The 25,136-nt window shown below is 50.6% G+C and overlaps 1 protein-coding gene and 1 pseudogene across 1 annotated transcript in view; one reads left to right on the top strand and one right to left on the bottom strand.

Moving 5' to 3' along the window:
- Positions 1–392: 392 nt before the first annotated feature.
- LOC129401934 (transcription and mRNA export factor ENY2-like) lies at positions 393–18,540 on the bottom strand (annotated as a pseudogene).
- SLIT3 (slit guidance ligand 3) overlaps positions 18,323–25,136 on the top strand; it is a 517,570-nt gene continuing 510,756 nt past the window's right edge. Inside the window, exon 1 of the mRNA XM_055125249.1 lies at positions 18,323–18,536. Within this exon, the coding sequence (XP_054981224.1) occupies positions 18,340–18,536 (197 nt within the window). The 5' untranslated portion in view covers positions 18,323–18,339. The remainder of the gene's footprint in view (positions 18,537–25,136) is intronic.

Here is a 25,136-nt window from a genome sequence, read left to right on the forward strand (position 1 = left end):
CCTGGAAAGGGGCAGGCAGAGAACATTTTACAAGAAAGAGCAAAAACTTGTCCTTGAATTTTCTAAGTTTGAGAGTTCTATTAAACATCCAAGTGGTAACGTTGAATAGTCAATTCAGTATACAAATTCGGAGTCTTGGATAAAGATGTCAGACTGAGCGTCAAATTATAAAGAATTTTAAAGTCAAAGAATTATAAAGTCAAATTATAAAGTTATTGTTCACAATGGGCTGGAATGATAGCACAACAGTAGGGCATTCGCCTTTCATGTGGCCGACCCGTGTTCGATTCCGATTCCTCTGCCTGTCTTGGAGAGCCCGGCAAGCTACCGACAGTATCTCGCCCACATGGCAGAGCCTGGCAAGTTACCCGTGGCATGTTGGATATGCCAAAAGCAGTAACAAATAAGTCTCACAATGAGAGATGTTCCTGGTGCCCGCTCGAGCAAATCGATGAGCAACGGGATGACAGTGACAGTGACGGTGATTGTTCACAATAACAAATTATTGTGAGCAATATCATAAAAACAAAATAAGATTTAAAAAATCATCATCAAATGAGATTTGTAAAAAAAAAATTAGCAATACAGGGGCTGGAGAGATAGCACAAAGCTTTTGTAGCTTGCCTTACATACAGTTCACTCCAGTTCTATCCCTGGCACCCACCCTACATGGTCCACTAAGCATTACTAGCAGTGATTCCTGAGCACTGCTGGGTGTCATCCCCAAGAAAAGGAATGGCAAAAAAAATGGGAAGAAAAATTATACATCCAGCACCTTAGAATAAAAACCTGGAAGAATGTTATTCAGCAAGAAAGGAGGAACAGTAGTAAAATGCAGTGGGAGATGCATTCGTGAGATATTTATCAAAATAACACATTTAGGAAAAAATAGTACAGTATATAAATCATTACTGAAAACTCTATACCATCATACAAAAAAAAAGGATTTTATTTTGGAAAACTGTTTCCTAAGTTATGGTAAGTTTTACTTTCAGGAACAAAACCATGAAACAATGCAGTCTATCTAATTCATTCTTAAAGACTGGCATGCTGAGCAAGGAATGTTCTGAGTCTCCGTAGGAGCGCCTTCTTTCCACTATCAGGTACCAGCCTTTTGGTGTGATTTCCGCCACCGAGTCATCAACGTGTCCTAGTCCTTTTCCTTTAATTACCCCTTTTACAGCATGTCTTCAATGGATCCTTCCAGCCGCCTTCAATTAATTTAGCTGCAGCAACTCCGTTCTCTTTCTCCGGTTGCTATCAACGTTTGGGTAATCGCTGCTCTCATCCGAGCGTCTTTGTTCATCTTGCTAACCACAGCTCTTCAGCTGCCCAGACGTAGCAGACCCCTGCACTGGGAGGTTTTATAGCAAGAAAGGGACCCAGGAGATCAAATAGTTCAAGACCTAAAGATGCAGAATAATTGACTCTAGATTCGTCCACTCACGGGAGTCACATTGACCCTGACGAGTGGAGCGTGGAGGTGGACCCGCCATGGAAAATTTCTTTCCCAGAGTGTCGCAGAGCTGGTGAGGGATGTTGATGTGGTATCAACAAGAATTTTCTTTCTGTCTTTTTTTTTCCAACGGAGACAGATTAGCATGTTTTACATCAAGGAGAAAGGCCCAGTAGAGAAGCTTAATTACATAGAAGGGGGAGAGAAGGAGAGTGGCTGGGACAGCCATGGAAGAGGGATGTAATATAATGTATCAGCGGGTGCAGGAACTCAGCGACACATGTGAACATGGATGGTGTGAAGATGTCTGCATGGGAACTAAACCTGTGGGACTCTAGTTGCCTCAGTGATAGGGGAACAAAAGTCAGAGACAAAGGCCAAGAGAAGGATGCCGGGCCAGGTGGAGAGATAGGGAAGAGGTTCTAGCTTTCGAGGTGAGAGGAAGGACATGAAAGTCACAGTTCTTTTGAGCCTTATTTTTTATTCAGGACAAAACTATGAGAGGAAAGAAGAGAAATCACCCATAATTATACCTCTTCTGGTGTTTTGCTTTCTTGTGTCAAGCTTCTCATAATTAGTTACCAGATGCAATCCAATATTTCCTATTTTTCTTTTGTTAACCTATATTAAACATTTTCCATAATGTTAACCCTCACATCACCACTTGAACTGTATCATTTTTCAGGTGTAAGTCGTGCAAATCTACCGTAATTTATACAGTTTATCGTCAGACATTAGAGTTACCTAATATAGGTGATTAAAATACATTATGATAAATGTCTTTGAGCCTATTTAAGCATAATTGATGAGTTTAAAATAAAGCTCTCTACTCTTTAATGACCAATTATTAACTATCAGTTATGAAGTTTTGTGCTAATGATTTTTCATGCATTTTATTGGATGGCAGGAAAGGTGACATAAAAGTTGGAAATAATATTAAAACACTATTAAGGTTTTTAAAAATGTTAGGCTCTGTGATTTGTGATACTGTTCATGATGGGATTATCTGCGTATGGCATTCCAACACCACACTCTCCACCAGAGTGCCCCCCTGCCCTCAGCCACATACACCCTCCCGCCCTGCCCCAACCTGTGGTCTACTTGTCAGGTTTTGTTATATTAAAACACTTAAAAAATATATATTTTTTCAGGGCTGGAGTGATAGCACAGCGGGTAGGGCGTTTGCCTTGCTCGCGGATGACCCAGGTTCGATTCCCAGCATCCCGTATGGTCCCCTGAGCACCGCCAGGAGTAATTCCTGAGTGCATGAGCCAGGAGTAACCCCTGAGCATCGCCAGGTGTGACCCAAAAAACCAATATATATATGTATATATGTATATATATATATTCAATCACTGTGAAATACACAGTTACAAAGCGTTCATGACCAGGTTTCAGTCATACCATGTTCCGACACCCATCCCTCAACCAGAATACATTTCCCACCACCAATGTCCCCAGTGTCCCTCTCGCCACCCCACCCCCACTCCCCAGCCTGCCTCTATGGCTGGCAGGCACTTTTCTTCTTTCTCGCTTTCTACTTTTGGGCATTATGGTTTGCAATATAGAAACGGAGGGGCCATCATGTTTGGTCCCTTACCCACTCTCAGCACACACCTCCCATCCAGATCGATCCCTTTAACCGTCCTTGACTTAGTGATCCCTTCTCTATCCCACCTGCCTTCTCCCCCCAGCCCTTGAGGCAGGCTTCCCACTGTGGACCAACACTCCTGGCCCTTGTTTCTACTGTCCTTGGGTATTTATCTCATATTATGTTTAAAATGCTTTTTATAAAAATTAATTTCTAGGTCAGATTCACCAAAAATAAAATTAGCTGTCTTGCTATTATTTTCGCTGGAGAACATTTGCAGCAGGTGTAACTCTGTGTCGGCTGACCCTGATCTACTTGAGCAAACTCCTGACAACCACATGCCCAAAGCCCATACCTGGGGGAACGGCAGGGCCCCCTGTTTGTTCTGCACTGTTTCCCTTATTATATTCCCTTTTTATGTTACTTCACAGTTGCATTTCTCCTTTATCCCTAGGAAAAAAAAAAGATTAAAGAAAGCCCTGAAGTTTCTTCAGCTAAGGCACATCCTAAGAAACAAATAAAAACCAGGGATGTAGCTCCGTGGTAGGACACTTGCTTTGTATGTGTGGGGCCCTCGGTACAATTCCTGGCACCGTCCCCCCGGGGGTGGGGGGTGAATTAAAGCACTTGGCAAAGTGAAAAAAAAAAAGAATCCGAAACCCACATCTTATTTGTTTTGCTTTTGGGTCCCTATCCTGTAGTGCTCAGGGATCTCTCTAGAGAGCTTGGGGGACCAGATGAACCACTGAGGCTAGAACTTGGTCATCTGCATTTAAGGCAAGTACTCAACCCCCGGACTATATTAAAGCACTCTTGCATTGACTTATGACTTTTGCTAAATCTTAATATTTACCCTAAGACAATTCTAGTTGTTTTAGAATTTTATACATAAATAAATGATCATGATTTAGCTTTGAAGCTCTTCATCACATTCTCCTTTGTTGTTTGTTTGTTTTGCTATTTGGGTCACACCCGGTGACGCTCAGGGATTACTCCTGGCTTTGCACTCAGGAATCACTCCTGGCGGTGCTCAAGGGTGCCCATCCTATGGGATGCTGGGAATCGAACCCAGGTTGGCCACGTGCAAGGCAAACGCCCTACCCACTGTGCTTGCTCCAGCCCCCCATTGTCCTTTTTGGGGGGGCTAGACCCAGTGGTGCTCAGGGCCTACTCCTGTCTCTGGACTCAGGGATCACTCCTGGTGGACTCCAGGGACCATGTGGGGTGCAGGGAATTGAACCTGGGTCCGCTGATTGCAAGGCGAATGCCCTCTCCATTGTACTCTCACTCTGGCCCCATGTTTTCCGTCTTTCCAAGAGTTGGCCCCTGTGCAGGATTGAGTGTGTATATTCCTATTACTTTTCTGATTACTTTGTTGAAATTGCTAATTTTAAGCTTTACATTAGTGACAAAATATTCTTGATAGTTTAAACCTAATGTTCTTATTTTTAATAAGTTTACATCTATGCTGAGACATGGTGCACCCATCGATTTGATAAGCTGTGGACAATTTTACTGTGCGTATAATTCAAATGTATTATTTGGGAAGACATTTAGGACCTTTGCAATGATGTGAATTTGTGAGCAGTGATAGAGTTCATCATCTTTTTTTACACGTGTGCACTTATATCTAGAGGTAGAACTAACTCCTGAACTCTTTGGGACATCACTGTAACACTGTCATCCGTTGTTCATCGATTTACTCGAGTGGGTGCCAGTAACGTCTCCATTCGTCCCTGAGATTTTAGCAGCCTCTCTTTACTCGTTTTTTCCAATGATTGGAGACTCTTTTCAGGATCAGGGGAATGAGACCTGTTATTGTTACTGTATTTGGCATATCGAATACGCCACGGGGAGCTTGCCAGGCTCTTCCATGCAGGCAGGATACTCTCGGTAGCTTGCCGGGTTCTCTGAGGGGCATATATGTATATATGTGTGTATATATACATATGCACATATATATATATTTCTCTGATGTGAAATTAATTCATCTAAAACATGTTTAGGGATTGAGGCACGTAGCAAGGAGTTGAGAAATGCTTCTGCCCTTTCTGGGGTAAAGCTACATTACCCCCCCCCCATCTTTTCACTTTATAATGTAGAACTGGGTGCTACCGCCTGGTTTCTGGGGAGACTGCCTCAGTGTCCCAGGGCTGACAGATCTTGAGAGCAGATTGCTCTGGATGCAGCCTCTCAAGAGGTTTCAGGGTTGGAGAGATAGTACAGGGGTTAAGGCACTTACCCCTATCCTAATGACCCATTTTCAAATCTCCATGTGGGCTCCTAAGCCCTCTAGGGGGTGCTGCTGAGCACAAAGCCAGGAATAGCCCCCGGACAATGCAGGGTGGGTCTCCCCCACTCTCTGCCAGTGGAGAGATTCAGGGCAGACCCATCACTCTGTGACATCTGTCTCCCACCGTGGTCTGTGCTTTCATCTAGAGGGGGGAATCAAAACACTAGCCCGATAAGTTCCCCTGGGATAGGAAGGCAAATGGTTCTCAAGTCTCCGTGGTCATCGGCTGCTGACGGCTACCAGCAGTAATGATAATTATTGAATAATGAACTATGACTGGGAGGATGAACAACGAAACCGACTGGGAAGTGACTCAAGAACTCTGAGGTGGAGACTGCGGTGATTGATCAGTAACGTGGGCCATGAGTTGGCTGTCGGTTAGTGGTTCCATGGGTTCATAGCATCATGCTTTTCCCGCCAGCAGCCAATCAGGCGAAACAGTTGTCAGAAGGTTGGCCCCATTATTTTCTATATAGGCAATTCGGGTTCCGGTAGGAAATAAGGATTCCATATGGAAGTCCCACAAATATTTTGCCTGAGTTTACTTCTTATTGACTCCTCCCACCAATGTGGCATTGAAAATAAATGATGAGACTAAATTTTTTTTTATTAACAAAAGGGGGATATTTACAGGTAAGTGAGTGGCTAGGGTGGAGAAATGTTTTGTAAAACATTCTATTTTGAAGGCACGCTTTTTTTTTTCTCTTTCCAAAATCTTGATGAGAATTAATTCCTAGGCCAATAACGTGTCTTTCCTGATAGGGTGAACACTTGACTCTTTGTCAGTGAGGAGAAGGACATAAAGCTTTAACTCAGACCTGTGTACAAGCCCAGATCTGTAAAGATTTGAATATAGGACCCGAGTGAGGCCATTGATACTGGGCCTCATGGCCAAGTGGGGGTCAGACCTATGTCAAATGACGCTGAGAGTTAGTTTTAAGTACTTAGGACTTTCACAAACTCAATTGCCATTTAAAATTTTATTACTGAGATTTCATAGTTCATAATAATATTAAAGTCACTATTTTATGGTTGCAGGGCACTATGCTAATCCCTCCGCTAGTGATTCCAGATCCCTTAATACTATTGTTGTTAAGATGGTTAAAAGCGAATTAATGGTCATGGTCATGCAGTTTACAGCTAGGTCTGCTTTAGAAAGCCCAGCAATGAGTCCGTCTAGGACGTCTGACTTCAGTTCCAATCAATGACTAGAAATCGGAGCCCATTTTCCAGTGGGAGCAGCGCTGAGGTTAAAAAACAAGAATTACTGCGAGGGTCGTAAAAGGATGTAAACACAAGCTGAGTTCTCGGGCCAAGGGAGGGAGCGACCTCACTTCCAGATGAAATGGAAAGCAAGAAAACACAAAACGGATTCAATTATTCTGGGTGTAACTGTGTCAGCTATGTAAATGCATTCACGAGTCACACTGCTGTATGTCAGAGCCCCGGATACCTCCTAGGCTCTGAGAAAGAAATAGAAACATTTCTGAGAATTCTTCCCTGAACCCACTCAGCATTCCATTGCACACTAAGAAAAAAGGGCAGGGTGTGAATTTGAAAAGCAAATTGTTCTCGCCAGGGGCTGGAGTCTGGAGTGTCGGCCTGGTTTCTGAGGAAACATACTTTTTCTGTCTCTTTTATTAAATACCACGCACAATTGAGTGTTGTGGAGTGAGGGCTGGAGCGATAGCACAGTGGATAGGGTGTTTGCCTTGCATGCAACTGACCTGCGTTCGATTCCTCCGTCCCTCTTGGAGAGCCCAGCAAGCTACCGAGAGTATCCGGCCCGCAGGGCAGAGCCTGGCAAGCACCCCGTGGCGTATTGGATATGCCAAAAACAGTAAGAACAAGTCTCACAATGGAGATGTTACTGGTGCCCGCTTGAGCAAATTGATGAGCAATGGGATGACAGTGATACAGTTTGTAGTCACATAACCAAAACCATCCTACAATATAGAACATTTCCATCACTTCCCTCCTGTCTCCTCTCCCCTCCTTTCCGCCCCTCTCTCCTCTTCTCTCTTCCTTTCTTCTCTTTGTAGTACAATGTTCACCCAACATGACTGTCTGCCCACAATCCTAAGATCACAGGTCTTGCAGCTGGGGCCGGAACAAGGCACTTGCCTTGCACACAGCAGACCTGCGTACCACCCCCCAAACCATGTACAGTTCCTCGAGTCCACCAGGGGTGATCCCTGAGCACTGCTGGGTATGCCCCACCCACCAAAGAAAAAAAAAAAAGATCTCATGTTCTACCAGCTAAACTAGCCACGGGGTGTTCCTGCTGAATTTCTGTGACGTTGCCAGGCTCAGAGGACAGTGTATTCAGCTGTGCACGCTGCGTCCCTGTAGAAATTCCATATGGAATTCTATTTAGGAATTCCAGTAGGAATTTCCATGTAATATTTCCAGTAGGAGTTTCTGCATAAGAAATTAGGATTCCATATAGGAAATAGGGATTCCATGTGGAAATTCCATGTATATTTCTGTTATTCTCAGTTCCATTGACTCGTACCACCAATGTGGTGTTAGAAAGAAATTCTTTCCTTGCTTGTTATGGTAAAAGGAAAACATTCTTTCTTTTTATCATTATATAAAATTCACTGCAGGGTTTTAAAAAAGTATAAGTCCTTTAACAGGTTTTGGATTTTTCTTTGTTCAGTTTTTAAAACATAGTGCAAAACTATGAGGATTTTTAATAATAGTATAAAATTTTGTCAAGTGCTTTCTCCACATCTGTCAAGATGGGCAAATGTATGTATGTACATATGCCTCTTTTTAACTCTGTTGACATACTAATAACATTGATTCAATTTCAAATATTGAACAATGCAAGCTAAACTTTGCTCAAGTTACATCTTTCTTTTTGTTTATTACTGCATTCCATTTAATAGCATTTGGCCAAATTTTTATGAGGGAAATTTACATATATATATATATTTCATTTTAAGAAATGGTTTTTAGACTATGGAGACAGCTCACATGAGGGAGCTGAATCGGACCCCAGCATAGCATGGCCCACTTCCCCCAGTACTTCTGGGGGTGGTACTGATACCCAGCCCCCACTGTCAGCAGGAAGCCCAGTCTTTCAGGTTAAACATCGCCAAGAGTGCCCCAGGGCCTCTGAGAAGAGTTCAGAGGAGCCACTATTAAAAAGCAACATAATGTCTGCGTCTTGTATTGCTATCAGGACGATTATGACCTCATAAATGGGCTGAAATTCCTCTCTCCTTCCCCGCTCTTCAGAGAGTTTACCTAAAGCTGGTCGTATTTCCTGGGAAGCTGTAGAGCCTAGATTCTCTGTGAGATTTAAAAAGACAGCAACTGAATGGGAGAAAACATTTGTGCACCACACAACAGGTAAAGGACAAGTAGCCAAGTTATATAAGGCGCTCACAAAGCACCGTAACAGCAGGACCAATAACCTCATCAAAAACTAGGGAGAGAGGAGCGAGAGGAGAGGAAAAGACACATCTCTGGAAGTACATGCATACAGCCAGGAGCATAGGAGCAGTTGTTCATTGTTTATTATCAGGAAAATGCAAATAAAATGGCAAAGTGATACCATCCCATGTCAGGGAGAATGGCACTGATCAGAAAGGTAGGAGACAGTGGGTGCTTTGGTAGAAGAGAAACCCACGTCCACTACTGGTGGGAATATCATTTGGTTCAGTCTCCATGGAAAACAATAGGGAGGCTTTTTCCAAAAGCTGAGAATAGGAGCCAGAGAGTTAGCACCGGGATTAAGTCACTTGCCTTGTTCGCTGCCTGTTTCCGTCTCAGGCACCACAGAGGGTCCCCTGAGCACTGTTAGGCGTGATCCCTCAGCATGGCGAAATGTGGCCCCCAAACGAACAAAAAACAAAAACACCCTCCTGAAAATAGGACATCCTGCTTCTTGGCCTTTTATCCCAAGAACATAAAATCATTAATTCAAAACGAATGTATGCACATGTATGCTCATTGCAGCACTATAACACAATAGCCAGAATGTGGAAACAACCCAAACATCCAGTGACAGTCGAGTGAAGAAGCTGTGGTATAGATACATAACGGAATACTATGCAGATTTAAAAAAAAAGATGTGGGCTGGAGCGATAGTACAGCGGGGAGGGCTTGCACGCCTTGCACGTGGCCGACCCGGGTTCAATTCCCAGCATCCCATAGGGTCCCCTGAGCACCACCAGGAGTAATTCCTGAGTGCAGAGCCAGGAGGAACCCCTGAGCATCACCAGGTGTGACCCAAAGAGCCAAAAAAAAAAAAAAGATGAAATCTTATAGTTGGCTACAACTTGGGTTGAACTGGAGAGCATCATGTTAAGTGATTTCAGTGGGCAACTTCTGTATGATATTCATACGGGGATGAAGTATATGTAGCTGCGGTACATTGTACAGTCGGTCCGCTCTGGGTATTGGCACCGTATTGATCTCAGCTTTCTGGTGCGCGACTTTCTTAAGAGATTCTGCAGGGTTGACAAATACCGGCATTAACACGGGCTTTAAACTTCACAAGTAATTCCAATATTGGTTTAAATCTACCATCTCTCTTTTTTATTTTTAACTATTTGCTATTTCTATTTTCTTTCTTTATAAAAGAGGAAAGGAAGGAGCAGTAGCACAGCAGGTAGGATGTTTGTCTTGCACACGGCCAACCCGGGTTTGATTCCTCCATCCCTCTCGTAGAGCCTGGCAAGCTACTGAGAGTATCCGGCCCGCATGGCAGAGCCTGGCAAGCTCCCCATGGCGTATTCGATATGCCAAAAACAGTCACAAGTCTCACATTGGAGACGTTACTGGTGCCCGCTCGAGCAAATCGATGAACAACGGGATGACAGTGCTACAGTGCTATTTTCTTTCCTTATTTTAGATAGTCAAGATTTTCACTATTTGAAAGTAGAAAATTCCTCTTTGATATGATCTGATAGGTTATTTTTTTGGCTTAGGAAAGTTAATACCATGAGTTTATATGGAAAATTTTTAGCATTCCAAGATCTATATTTATTGAGGTATAATTCATATGCAGTAAAACCACCCACTTTATTTATGTATTTTGGTTTTGGGACCATACCTGGCAGTGCTCGGGACTTACTTCCTGGCTCTGGGGTCAGGGATCATTCCTGGTGACGCCTGGGGGACGATATGCAGTGACAGGATCCAAACTGGGGTCATCTATGTTCAAGGCTACTGTTCTCACCGCTGTGCTATTTCTCCAACCCCAAATCATGCATTTTAAAGCCTATGTGATGAGTTTTAATAAAATTATTTAGTTCTGTGCCCAATACCACAATCCAGTCTTAGAAAAACACCATCATTCACTTCCCCAAATTTCCTTACATCTGTCTTTGGTCAGTGACCGTTGTTTTCCCACCTGAACCTACCCCACCCACCTCAGGGAAAATCTGCATTCTGTATCTCTGGGGTTTGGGTTCCCCCTTTTATATGATTATCAGTGGATTCACAAAATGCATCATCTTGTCATCTGGCTTCTTACAGTCAACATTATGTTTCATTGTTCCATCTACCTCAATTTTCAGTTCTTTTTAGTCAGCAAGGCAGAGAGTCTCTTGCCTGCGTGCCTGACTGTCTTCTCCGGGGCCCCTCAGAAGGGATGGGTTCCAGCTTCCCTCCCCGCCATGAGCAGAGCTCCCGGTGGCCGAAGACCTCCGGAGCCTAGCCATAGCCATGCTCAAGGACCCTCTCTACACATTCGGATGAGCCTCACGCATGAAGGTACCGGCAGAGGAACCCAGGTGTGTGGGACCCAGGGCTGAGACCTCCAAACCTGCTCGGATCGGGACTGGGCCTCTTCCGCCCAGATTTCCCACTTTCCAGTAGCTAGGCGGTCACTCCCAGGGACTGCCCCCGGAGCCCTGTAATCCCATCAACAGCCCACACCCAGAGACTTAAAACCAAGCTCCCAGAAGCGCGTGGCTGCTTCTTGGCCGCGCGACATCTTATAGCCTACTTCTCCCTCTGGGAAAAACTGTCAAGCTACCAAGAGTTTCCTGCCCACATGGGAGAGCCTCGAAAACTCCCCATGGTGTATTCATATGCCAAAACCAGTAACAATGATGGGTCTCATTCCCCTGACCCTGAAAGAGCCTCCAATGCGGCATCGTTGGGAAGGACGAGTAGAGACAGGCTTCTAAAATCTCAGGGATAGGACGAATATAGACGTTACTGAGACTGCTCGAGAAATTAGACGATCAACGGGATGATGATGATGATGATGATGATCTAGTTAGCAAGCAGTGTCTCATCACTAGAGGTTCCAAAGGGCAAGTCCAGATGTGGTATCCTCACTTCTCCCCAACACCCCATCGGTCAGAAGAGGCAAAATACATGCAAGGGAGGCTGGGAAACGTTATTTCTCGGTGTGCCCAGAGAGCAGCAGCTGGATCTGTGAGCCTGGAGGCAGGGTCTGTTCCCACCTCGGGGTTCATCAGGTGGCTGTGCAGATTAGAGCTAACGTAGGGAAACGCCCGAGACAGTCAGTGCCTCGTGGGCCAGGGACGTCCGCGAGTCCGGGGAGTTTTCTCTGCGTCTGCCGCTCATCACCGCTTGCAACACAAGCATGGCATTCTGAAGTCTGTCTCCAGCTGAACAGCTGGCTGGAGAGTTTTCTCGAGCCCCAGCGCCCACACTGGGCCAGCCGAGGAGGCAGATGCCACCGGCGAGTCTGTGCGGCCCAGCCGCACGCTTTGTTGAACCCAGTTCCCTGGGTGGGATGAGTCTTATGAGCAGGTGTTCTGGCTAATGAGGTGATTAATACTCCTCAAATTGGAGAGCCATTTCCCCAGCGACACTTCCCGCTTGGCTCCAACAGGAAACAGATCTTCCTCGGGTAGTTTGGAGAGACAGATGACGGCGCTCATCTGTCGGCCAGCCTCTCTGGTCCAGACTCCGGCCCACAGGACCCGGAGTCTGACCCCCCACATCTGGCCGCATCGCCATCTCAGGGCCTCAGGTTAGGGGCCCGGGAGCTTCCCACGTCATCTGGCCTCCTTTCAAGTAGGGCAGAGTCAACCCAGGGGCACTCTTCCGGGGAATTCTGATCGGCAGGCGCTCTCAAGGTCAAAGCCATTTTCCCTGCTGAGAGCCCTCCAAGCTCCTCATGCAAAATGGCCAACCTGTGTTCAAGGGCAAAGCAGGCAGCGGAGCACCTTCTCTTCTCAAACTGGCTCTTACACCACAAAAATCTTGCCCCCCCTGACTCTTTTATCTCCCACATTTCCCAAGCGCGCCCTCTCCTGCAGAGATCATTCTATCCCCGCCACCGTGCCTTTGCAGTGGCAGAGGCAGAAACCCAGAAAGGGTTTAGTTAGCAAGGCAGAGAGCCTGGGTGTCTTCCCCGGGGGACCCTCGGAGGGGATGTCCAGTCCACGGATGTCCCTGGCCCACGAGGCACTGACTGTCTCGGGCGTTTCCCTACATTAGCTCTAATCTGCACAGCCACCAGATGAACCCCGCGGTGGGAACAGACCCTGCCTCCAGGCTCACAGATCCAGCTGCTGTTCTCTGGGCACACCGAGAAATAACGTTTCCCAGCCTCCCTTGCATGTATTTTGCCTCTTCTGACTGATGGGGTGTTTGGGAGAAGTGAAGACACCACTTCCGGACTTGCTCTTTGGAACCTCTAGTGATGAAACCCTGCTTGCTAACTAGATCATCATCATCCTCATCATCATCCTCATCATCCTCATCATCCTCATCAAAACCCCTCAATGCAGAAACCCGCTTTCCCTCCCACGAATCTTAATGCATTTCAGTCCCTTCCAGAGGTCAAACAGAATCCCCCCCACCCCTGCCAGTCCAACTGCAGTGATTTCTTCCTCTTCAGAAGTCTGACCCGCCTAAGCATTTCATTCTGTGCCATTGCGTTTCTCTTCTTTCATCTGTCTTAGTCTTGTCTTCCTAACTGGGTTATTGGCAGCTACGGGGGCAGTGTCTTCTCCTGAGATAGATTCAATTCTCAATAAAGAGCGGTCCCTTTGCGAAGTAAAGCTGGTTGTCACTTACACTTCTGAAACCTGGGTCAGATATAGTACATCGCATCCGCTTGGGCCAGCCGGGTGTAAAGGGGTCCGACTCATTCCCATCCCTCACATATTCCAGCTTACAGCCACAGAGGGATTGGATACTTTCTTCTGGATCTAGTTGGGAAGACACTAGGGAAGAGACCAAAACGTTCACTTCAGTCACATTCTTTTTATTCTCTCTCTTTTTTGTTTGTTTGCTTTTTGGGGTCACACTCGGCGATGCTCAGAGGTTACTCGTGGTTCTGCACTCAGGAATTGCTCCTGGTGGTGCTCAGGGGACCCTGTGGGATGCTGGGAATCGAATCCACGCTGGCCGTGTGCAAGGCAAATACCCTACCTGCTGTGCTACCACTCCAGCCCTTCAGTCATGTTCTTCGTGAGAAAACCAGGCCCTTGGAGGATCATGATCCTATACTAATATTCTAAACCTCCGTCACATTGTTGGAGCATCAGACCAAGTCATGTCACCCACCATACTGGGTCTGACCTCTCGAAGTTTCTCTTGCTGTATCTTCTTCAGACTAGGTAATATATTTGACATGCACTTATTCACTCACCAAATACTCACCTAACCAAAGTAGAGCCTGTCCTGCGGGGAAGTTCAACACATCAGCTAGCAGCAAACCTTTCTGGTCTGTTTTTCACAGGAGAGAGAGAAAGAAGGACTTGAATTAAAAAAACATAACTTTTGGGGGGTCCTACTGAAGCACTGATCTTTCATCACGTCTTCCCCTGAACCCCGATCTCCTACAGTTCACCTCTGTGAGCCATTCTCTCTCCTGGATGAGTTTCATAGGAGTCAGAGTCCCAGCGTCAAGTTCGGGTTCTGTGGTCACCCCTCCTTTCCCTGTGCCCCTACTCTCCAGAGATCTGCCTTGGTGTCTCAGTCAGGTCGTGTGTATATCGAGTTCAGCGTCACCCGGTGGAAACTGATAGCACAACTTAAATGATCAATCACTGAAGACGGTTCAGGAAAGGAACTGGTTGGAAAGGTGTCGGGGTTAAGGGATTGCTGAGTCATGGGGGTGCCAGGGACTGCCCAAGATGTCACTTCAGGAGAAAGCCCCTTCTACTCCTTCCTGCCCACTGAAGGCCAGGGGAGAGAGAGATGAAGCTGGAAGGAGTGAACTGTGACCTTCTGTACGGATAGACAGGAACTCCAAACTCCAGTGTGAAGGGCTTCCTACCTCTTCTCCAGCTCTAGACTGTTCTGCTGGTTCCCAGGTGGCCAGACCCAACAAAGTCCTTAGACATCAGTGTCCCGGGGAACAGAAATGGGCCATCGGGACCATCTGTGGAAGAATGACCAACATACGGGATGCATTCCAATAAACAGGCAGCAGACGTATCGGAATGAGGGAGAATCATTTAGCTTGCAAGGAAGCCTCCTAAAGATTCTGGGGGTATCTCCAATGTAAGTTAGCCTCCTCATGTAAGTTAGTCACATTCACTTAAGAAGCCAACAGAAAAGTAGCCCTGTAGCCCTTTTGCTCATCGATTTGCTCGATTGGGCACCAGGAATGTCTCCATTGTGACACTTGTGACTGTTTTTGGCATATGAATACGCCACGGGGAGCTTGCCAGGCTCTGCCATGAGGGCGGGATACTCTCGGTAGCTTGCCGGGCTCTCCGAGTGGGGCGGAGGAATTGAACCCGGGTGGGCCGCGTGCAAGGCAAACACCCTACCTGCTATGCTATCGCTCCAGTCCAATAAAAAGGGGGGAAAAAGTCCAAACACTGCCTGGGCGGGCCTTTGTGGAATCCCCAAATCACACCACTTGGATATAAAAAGTCCCTCCCAGCACCTCGACAACCTGGGAACTGACCCGACTTCTCTGGAGAGGGCAGTTTTCCGTTACCATCCTCCGTGCTGACGCTCTCTGCAGATGCCCTGGCTTCAGCGAAGTCGGGGGATGGATGGAGCCCCCCTTCCCCCCGGGCAGGCACTAGGGAGGCTGCCGTCCTGGCCCTGCCCCCTCGCTGGTTAACCTTGGACACTAGACCTCTTCCCTGCTCTGAGACCCTTGATTCCACGTTCTTAAACACAGAGTTGAATTACACTGAAGCTTCCGAGAGGGGGTCAGGTGTATCACTGACTGTGGGGGTCAGGACACCGTTTCTACCAGTTTCGTTTTCTCAGGACTGACTTGTCCACGTCTTACATCTGTTCTTCTGAGATGCAGATTCTTCAGTAGAGGTAAATGGGAGAAAAGGGTCAATCTTTCCCACCGGGAAACATGTAGCCCTCGTCATCCTAGAATGTCCTCGCAGCAGGGCTGGGTTGGATGATTTCTAAGGCTGCCCCCACCCAGAAGCTCCGGGGCTTTGCGCAGTGCCCTGGGTACCTTCCTTTCACCCTTTCCTTGGGGGGGCGAGAAGCCCCTGCACCTTGTTCTCAGGGAACGACAAGCCTGAAGCCGGCCATGAAATAAGTCACTGTTACAGGGACCCTCCGGAAATGCAAATGGAAAACGCAGAAGGCACTTGCAAACACAGAATGCAAACACACTCCCCGCCAGCCTACCCCATGCTGTGCTCAAAGCAGGGACCCAAGCCCCACCAGGAGGGGTTGCAAAACAAGTGCTAGCTAGTGTGTTTGGGATGGGGGGCGGGGGGTGGGGTGGGGGCATACAAAGGAAAAACCTACTCTTTCCAACTTCAGACGGGCTGAGATGCTTGTGTGCCCTTGGGCCACTGCCCAGATCTCTACTCTCATCTGCCTCAGTCCTGGTACTAAATTGGTTCAAGGTTTGGAGGAGAGCTCAAGAGGAAAGGATGTTTAGAGTGCTTAAACGCTGAAGTCACCCGGAGGACCCGCGCATGGAGCCCTTCTGACCACCAGAGGGCGACTGTAATAGCCTCTCCAGAGAAAGAGGGACTGGCCCACCAAGGTGCGCTTGTGTGTGGGAGGTGTGTATATACACACACGTACACACACAGAGTTGGGTGCCTGCAGCAAAACATGTTGAAACTCTGCTCTAAGTGCTAGAAAATAAAACCTGCACCCAGCTCCCAGCTCTGCCGTAAACTCACAGAACGTGGCTGCATAGTTGAACACTGACTTGGAGGAAAATGAGGGAGAAAGATCTAGAAGGACAGTGATATGAGAGAAGAGGGCCTCTGGGAGCAGACTCGTGGGATGGTGTGTGTGTGTGTGTGTGTGTGTGTGTGTGTGTGTGTGTGTGTGTGCGCACGCATGCATGAATGGCACATATATGTATCTGACTAAGGATGGGCATTTATGCTCTCAAGATACGAGTCTAAGGGCTTATGCGCATACATGTGTGTGTATGGTGTGGTGTGCGCATATACATGAAGTGTGTATGTGCAGGGCTCAATCAGACTTCCCCACTGCGAGCAGACCTCAAGGAAGTCCGGGTCATCCTTCCCCCCCAGTTCCTGCCCTCTCCTTCCAAACAAACAAACAAACGAACGAACAAACAAACAAACAAACAAACAAAATCAGTCGTCCAAGTATTTATGGAGCCGCTCACAGGATTGAGCAGGGGCACTGGGGGAAGGCAGGCACGGGGCAGGACAGATGGAGGCTGAGCATGCCAGTGACCCTGGGAGAAACACTTCTTCCTCGTCGTAGTCTTTGGTGCCCCAGTCCTTGCTGGACGGGGGCCCCAGCCCGAAGAAACCAAAGCTCAGAGGGGATGGGACTGGCCCAGCAGACAAAGCAGCGGCTCAAGAACCAGGACCACGGGGCCAGTTGTCAACCCGGAGGGCCATTTTGCTAACACCACGACTGTTAGCAGCATCCTGGGCCATGGGTCCCAACAAAGCCGGGCCCGCCTCTGGCCAGCAACCCGAATACCAGGGAAGACCTCGTGTTTGCTGGGGCAGAGGCGCGCTTGAGCGTCCTGCAGCAGGTCCTTGCTAGAGTGGCCAGAAGGAGGTCGCGGCTTTGCAGATCAGGCAGGGATGCAGCTGGGCCCTGCTGCAGTGTAAAAACTGGGTGTCTCCGTGGCATGGTTTGGGGGTCCACGGGGCAGCCAGCCGTGTGACCTCAGGCAAGTGACCTCTCTTCTCTGGACTTTCTTTTTTCAATTTTTAAAAAAATCTATAAAGTGAGCATGGTCCCAGGCCTGTCCCCTTGCAGAACTGTGCAGGGACGCAGGGACGGGAAGAGAGGAGATGAGCAGAGGCCCCAGCCGGGTGCCGGCACCCAGGAAAGGTACCAGCATCCCCACGGGCCCGGGGCGTCGGGTCGTGACGGCGCCTGAGTTCTGGGCGCAGCAGGCCGGGCCCCGAAAGGCAAGCTTCCCGAGGTTCCCTCCCCTCTGCCTCCGCGCTCTGCGCCCTCCCTCCCTCCCTCCGACTCTCCGTCGCTCCAGCAAAGTTCCCAACTTAGTCGACACGACTCGCGGCTCAGCCAATGGGAGGCGGAGCTGCCGTGTGTGTGTCTGTGTGTGCGTGCGTGCGTGTGTGTGTGTGTGTGTGCGCGCGCGTGTGTGTTTTTCCTTTTTTTTTTTTTTTTTTTTGTGGGGGTGCTGGTGCCGGTGCTGGTGAGCCGGCAGGGGGTGGGCCCCGCGTCTCCGGTGTCGGCCCCGCTCGGTGAATGGAGAGAGCCCGCGCCGGCCCGCTGCCCCCGCCGCGCTCCCGCGCGCCGTCGCCAGCCGGACCTCCCCGGGCGCCGGGCCCCACCGCGCGCGCCCCAGCTGCCCGCCGCGGGCGCCGGCCGGCCGGGCCAGGGGGCGCTCGGCACCTGGGCACCCCGAGCCCCGCCGATGGAGCTGCCGCCGCCGTCGCCGCCGCCGCCCGGCGCGCCCCGCGCCGCCCGCGCCCCGAGCGCCTGAGCGCGCCGCCCGCCGCCGCGCCTCCTCCCGCCGCCGCCGGTCCGCGCCGGCGACTCGGACGCCCACCCCGCGGGCCGCCCCTGCCCCTGCCCCTGCCCCCCGCGCTCCTCCCGGGCCCCGCCGAGCCCGCCGGCGCCGCGCGCGGGCCCCCGCGCACCATGGGCCCCGGGCGCCCCGGGGCCGGAGCCGCGCTGCGCGCCCGCCTGGCGCTGGCCTTGGCGCTGGCGAGCGTCCTGAGCGGGCCCCCCGCCGCCGCCTGCCCCACCAAGTGTACCTGCTCCGCCGCCAGCGTGGACTGCCACGGGCTGGGCCTCCGGGCGGTGCCTCGGGGCATCCCCCGCAACGCCGAGCGCCTGTGAGTACCACCCCCGCGCGCGCCCCCCCCCCCACTCCTCGCCTCTCTCGCTCGCTCGCTCTGTGCCCGCCCGGGCCACCCACCTGGGTGCCCCCCTCTCTCCAAGACGCCACCGCCTGCAGCTTCTTCGCCTCCGTTCCATCAGTCGCCCCGGAGTTGGTGGTAGTGGTGGGGGAAGCAGGCTGGGGGGGGTCTGGTCTTGGGTAGGTCGGCGTGTGGGGGGAGGTCCAGACGCCCCCAGCCCGCTCCCTGGGATGCAGAGAGCGCATCGCCTCTCAGGGCTCAGGGTTCCGAACGCAGGGCCCGCTGACAGCTTCCAAGGGGCAGGCTGGCAGGAGGCGGCAGGAGAGAAGGCTGCAGCCGGGAGAGGCCTGAAGGGTCCCGGGGAAGGGTCCGAGCGGCTCCTTTACAGGGGGTGGCGGGGGGCGGTGGGGGGGGGAAGCAAGGAAGCCCAGGAATGGTGATGGGGCGTCAGGGCGGGGGAGCGGAGAGAGCGGGCTGGAGACTGTCACCACCGGGGCCGTCTGCGCCCTCGCTGCCCGTGCAGGAAAAGTTGAGAGTGTGTCCGAAGGTCTAACTTCTGGAGGAACCCAGCGGCGTCCCAGTGGGTGCCTGCACTAAATAAATAAAATAAAATAAAAATGAAAAAATAAAAACCCATAAAACCGTGCCTGGAGCGCAACCTCCGGGATGATGCCAAGTTGCAGCCAGGGTGAAAAAAAATTTTTTTTTTTAATGGCGTGGTTATAAATGCCTCCCCCCCCCCACCACCACCACCAAAGGTCCAGAGAATGGAAACGCTGACAGCCCTTTCAATGAGACTGAGGGCTATAATCTTACAAACCGCACTCAGCCTGGGGACCTGGGGCTTGGCAGCAGGAGGAGAGGCGCTCGGAGAGTGGGGTGGATTGACACTCGTTTTAACCCCAATTGTGCAACCAAATATTTACTTTTCATATGTCAACGTTTTTGGAAACATTCATCATTTTGATCCTCGGACCAGATTCAAAACTTGGACTCTGGGGTGGGCGCTTCCTGACCTATCGTTGGTGGTGGTGGTGGGTGTGTGTGTGTGGGGGGGGGGAGTTGGGAGGGGAGAGGAGGAGGAGGGGGTTTGCTCCAGCCTGGAAACACAGCCCAGAGAGGGCGAGGGTTCGCTCTGGTGTGTAGGCTTCCCGTCCTAACACCCCCCACACCCACCCATGTAGTCGCAGAGTGGGTGCCCGCGTCTTGGATCCGTGCCCTCGGTTTGGGGCCAGAACAGACGAGAGGAACTGTCCAGAAGTGGCTTAGTCCACTTAATCACCTGTAAAAAACCCTTTCTTATTCCTCAGGTGTTTCTCCGACTAAATCATTCTCCCTTTTCCCTTCTGGAATTTGGCTTTGGCTCCTGAAACATGTTTTGTGGGTTCCCCCCCCCCCAAGTGCAGCGCTTACTCTGTGGAATCAAACTCTGTTGTTCCCCAGGGTTCGAGCCGAACCTCACGTTGCCAACTGAGAAAGGGGGAAATGACCGGCTGCAGGGTCCGTGGCACTAGGCGGGGTGGACACCAGATTGCTACGGCTGAATCCAGACGCTGTTTTCCACTCTCCCAGCGGACAGCTGGTGCGGCGGTATCTTTCGGAGGCCGACGTTCCGTCTTCTCCTCACACCCTGTTTTGGCTTTGACGACTGGGTCAGGTGTTGCGTTCTGGCATTCCCTGGGTCATGGCACCGAGTCTCTCCCAACTGTCTTCCTAGTTCCTCGGGGGATGCCTGTTGGTCACCGGACAGCGAAATCACCTTGTCGTTTGTTCAAGGTCAGGTTTGCTGGCTAAGCATTTGGACCGGAGCTTCCTGGCGCACACCCTCTCTGGCTCCACCAGGCATCCTTGGAATAAGGGTCAGTTTGGGCCACAGTCTCTGAACAGATGGCCCCGGGAAGGGTCTAGCAGAGCTCGGGCCTCCCCGCAGACTGCTTTGGCTGCTAGTGTGCAGACACGTGGCGCGAACGTGGGCTTTGCTCTCTCCGCTGTGAGGTCTGGAACCCCCCCACACCCCGCACCCCCGCCTCCCATCTTCAAAATCATCCTGCTTGTTTGGCAGACGAGGAAGAGTGGAGCTTGGCTGTTCCTGGCATGGAGAAAGTCTTCTAGCCCCGCTGCCAGCTGGCCACCTGGCCACCACCTCCTCACGGAGACCTGGGCAGCTTGGGACTGCCCATCTCTTCTCGCACGGGGCAAACAGTGGACAGTGGCTCTCTGGGTACTGCCACGGGCTCCGCTGTAGTCACGGGAATGGGCAGAATCGGAAATCCTTCAGAATGAGAATCTCATTCACCTTAGTTTTGCTCATTGGTGCTTACTTCCATTGGCCCTGGGGGTGGGGGGGGGTGGTGACGGCCAGCTCCTTTTGCCCGTCTCTCTCCTCTCCAGGAAAGAGGGGACACGCCGGGTGAGGGCGAGTGAAGGGTGAAGGCAGCCCCCTCGATGCTTTTTTTTCCCACCCACACCCCGATCTTGCTATCTTGGTTCACTCCCATGGAACGTCTCCATCTCCCAAACTCTTGGGGACTATCTGGCATTTCTGAGATATTCCAAGCATTTCTTTCGGGAGGAATTTCTCCTTTATTCCTCCCTTCATTCATTCAACAAACATGACCGAAGCCCCTCCTGCATTCCAGTGACTGTATATAAAACCACTGCGTCTACACGAGAAAGCCAGTGATTTCAGCTGAAAGAATGTAAGCAAAGGATGGGAAGACGCTTCGGCGTGGAGCCCGCCTCTCCTTCCAAGGGTGCCTGTTTCCTGGTCCAGGGTTTTCTGCACTGCCGTTTTCTTGAGACCCTCTGCGAGTCCGGTTTCCTGATACCGAGTCTTTCAAGTTGTGTTTTTGTAATCAAGTAGCAGCTTTTTCCCCATTTTCCCCCTCTTTATTCCTGCTACCCCACCTTCCAAAGGGGGGGGGGGAGGTGTGTGTGTGTGTGTATCGCATGAGCATCTTCTCCAGTGTGTGTGTGTGTGTGTGTGTGTGTGTGTGTGTGTGTGTGTGTGTGTGTGTGTATTGCATGAGCATCTTCTCTGGTGTGTGTGTGTGTGTGTGTGTGTGTGTGTGTGTGTATCGCATGAGCATCTTCTCCGGTGTGTGTGTGTGTGTGTGTGTGTGTGTGTGTGTTTTCTCTGAGCATTTTTGGCTTCAGAGCCCTCATCTCATGGAATTACATTAAGAACTTCGCACGGAGGTGTTTTGGGGACCGGTTGAACTTTTGCTTCAGGCCTGGAACGGGGCCTTTGAAATTAAGTTCACCCTAAAGCTGGTATCAGAGCTTGGGGGGTGGGGTGGGGGTGGGTCTGGGTTCCAGCTTCTTCCTTATACTGTCGGCGCATCCAGAGAAGAGAAACGCTGTCATGTCCAAACTGCCCAGTCTCTCTCCCCTCCGTGAGGAGGTGACCCCCCCCCCAAGGAAGCAAAATAAACGCCGAGGCGCAGGGACTCGGTATAATTTATGATCGGAGCAGCAGAGATAGAGGACGAGAGGAGAGGAAGTGAATGGTGGTGTCTGAAATAAAACATTTACCACGGGGCCCAGAGTAAACAGATGTCGCGTTTACCCTTCTGCGCACAAAAGGAGCCCACAGCTGTAATGCCTCCCTAACCACGGTCTTGGCCTGGGGAAGGAGACAGATGAAAATGAGCTCTCACGTGGGGGCCTCTACCCGCCCCCCCATCCCGCCGCCTCCGGGCAGGACGAGACCCACTTCTCTCTCACCCATGGCGACGGGCTGGCCTCCACCGCAGAGGCCGGGCAAGGGTGGACATCATTTGGGGTTTTTTTTTTTTTTTTTGCTTGGCTCCAGAACTTGCTGGAGACTGCTGTATTTAAATAAACATTTCCTGTTTGCGAGGGAAAACGGGCGAAGGGCTGAAACGTGAGAATGTGGTAACTTAATTTTCTCCGTCACTCCAGATGACGGCAGGCTTCGCCGGTGGTGGGGTCCAATAAAAACCAACCCCGTGTCACAGGCTTTCCCTCGCTTGACCACAGAGGCCCAGAGGTCAAGTCGGAAACGTTCCAAGGCCCTCCGGAGCGGAGGCCGGTGTCCTGGTGCTCCCGGCCCTCAGGGGCCAGCCCGTGAGTCATTAGGCCGCTGGGGCTCACTCTGGGGGTGCTGCCCCCTGGGGGGAACTCAGTGTCCTCCTGGAAGCCTTTGGGGCAGGATGTGGATGGCTAAGCACACCCCCCACCCCCCATCCCTGGGGTACCCACCAACCTGACTTCTCTTGACCTCATTTTCCTGCAAGTAGAGCTCTAACTCTTTGAGTAGTTTCCTGGCCTGCCCTGCAGTTCACTGGAGAACTGTTAAGATCCCCTGTGCCTAGGAAAGTGCCAACATATAGTCAGTCCTCAGCAAGTGTGTGTGGACTGAAGGAACGAGTCTCAAAAATGCAAGTCTGGGGCTGGAGTGATAGCACAGCAGTTAGGGCGTTTGTCTTGCATGTGGCCGACTTGGGTTCGATTCCCAGCATCCCATAGGGCCCCCTGAGCACTTCCAGGAGTAATTGCTGAGTGCATGAGCCAGGAGTGACCCCTGTGCATCGCCAGGTATGACCCAAAAAGCAAAATAATAATAATAATAATAATAAAGCAAGTCTCTTATTAGGTTTTTTTTTTTCTTTTTTGGGTCACACTCGGCAATGCTCAGGGGTTCCTCCTGGCTCTGCACACGGGAATTACTCCTGGCGGTGCTCGGGGGACCCTATGGGATGCTGGGAATCGAACCCATGTGGGCCGAGTGCAAGGCAAACACCCTCCCCCGCTGTACTGTCGCTCAGGCCCCCTCTCATTAGTTCTTAAAAAGCGAAATATGGACAACTCCGGATTCTCGGTTTTACACAGGGCTCAAGGCTACTTTCCGGAAGCTTCTGCCAGGAGTTACTAAGGGTTTCTCAATCGTGGACTGAAATGATTACCTGAGTCCTCATCAGGACTCCTAACGAGTGAGCCACTCTGGAATCTGGCTGCCAAGCCCGGCGTAGCAACCTTCCCAAAACCCCTAGTGTGCGCAGGCCTGGTGAGAAAGACTCAGGAATCCCCAGCGAGCCCAGGACCCCAATCAGGCGTTCATCAGCCTCAGCCGCGCTCTCTGGTTGCTGATTGCTTCCCTTTGTGTATTAATTGGTGCGCTGGCCTAATGGTTACTAAGTTTTGCTTTCGCTGCTGTTACTTTGTTTCACTCCACTGCTGTGTGTCCTCTCTGGGGAGCCATGGGTCCAGGTTCAGGCGTGGGCTTCAGACCGGCAGCGCTGATTTGGATTCTGGCGCTGTTAGTCTTCACGCTGCCACCCTGGCATGTGATTCCAAGTCCCCTGGGCTGCAGTTGGCTCCCAAATGCCATCTTTGCACCCCCCTCCCATCCCCGGGGTACAGATGTGAGAGTCACACTGGCCCCGTGGGAATGAATGGCTTGGACGTGGTCCAAAGCAGTTCACATCGGGTAATGCACTCGGCACAGTACCCAGGCCACTCGTCTGTTCACATGCTATTCCTTGCCTGGAAGAGTGTATGAAGGAAATATTCCTCCGAGCACTAACATCAGAGGCCTTCGCAATTTTTACTTTTATTTTTTTGACTGGAGGGGGGTTCTGCCAGGAGGGCTAGGATGAATGGAGACATTACTGAGAACACTCGAGAAAATCGACAATCAACGGGATGATGATGATGATGATGATGATGATGATGATGATGATGATGATGATGATGGTGGTGGTGGTGGTGGTGGTGGTGGTGGCCGGGGGATGCATGGGCGGTGTTGGGGGGAGATGTGGTGTCACATCCAGCGGTGTCCAGCACCTGGCTCTCTGTTCAGGGACCCCTCGGTGGTCCTGCTTGGGGGCGCCCTGGGCCATGCTGGGGATGAACTGGAGCTGGCCATGTGGGAGACCAGCGTCCACAAATCGTTCCTGGTCGCCCCAGAGCTGTTCTTTTCACTTCTCCATCCCAGGTCCTTCCAGCTGGAGGGTCTGAGGTGCCCACTCTGCCTTCGCCTGGAGGAGGAAGCCCCGCCTCGCTCAGGGCTCCACCCGCCCCCTCACCCCCCCCACCCTCACGCTTGCTTCCCTTCCTCCCCAGCGAAGTCCAGCATGGCCCCGGCTCCCGTACAAAAGGGAGTTTGGGCCGAAGTGGTTTTCTATCTTTTCCAGAGGCGGGTTGCTTTGTGGCCTATTTAAATAAGGAATGCATTTATTTATTTATTTATTTATTTATTTATTTATTTATTTATTTATTTTGTGGGGTTGGATTTTCACTGGGAATGTTTGGCCCTGACTGCCCCACCCCCCACCCTCCACCCCAGTTCCCTGCGTTAATTCCATCTTTCCCTAAATACCTCCTTTTATTGACTTCTCCTATCTGCTGTTGTTACTGCTTTGACTTGAAACAGCTGTATTTACTAGCCTGCTCCGCCCTCACTATGGAAGGTGGTCCTTAACCCTTCTGAGAACTGCTGAATTAAGTTTAAAAACAAAAACAAGGCACGAGGGTTGGTTGGTTGTTGGTTGGTTTTTTTTTTTCCTGGACCACCCCTAAGTCTGGAGAGGGAGGAGGCATCGCGTGTTCTGC

Source organism: Sorex araneus, chromosome 2 (assembly GCF_027595985.1).
Source record: "Sorex araneus isolate mSorAra2 chromosome 2, mSorAra2.pri, whole genome shotgun sequence".
NCBI lineage: Eukaryota > Metazoa > Chordata > Mammalia > Eulipotyphla > Soricidae > Sorex > Sorex araneus.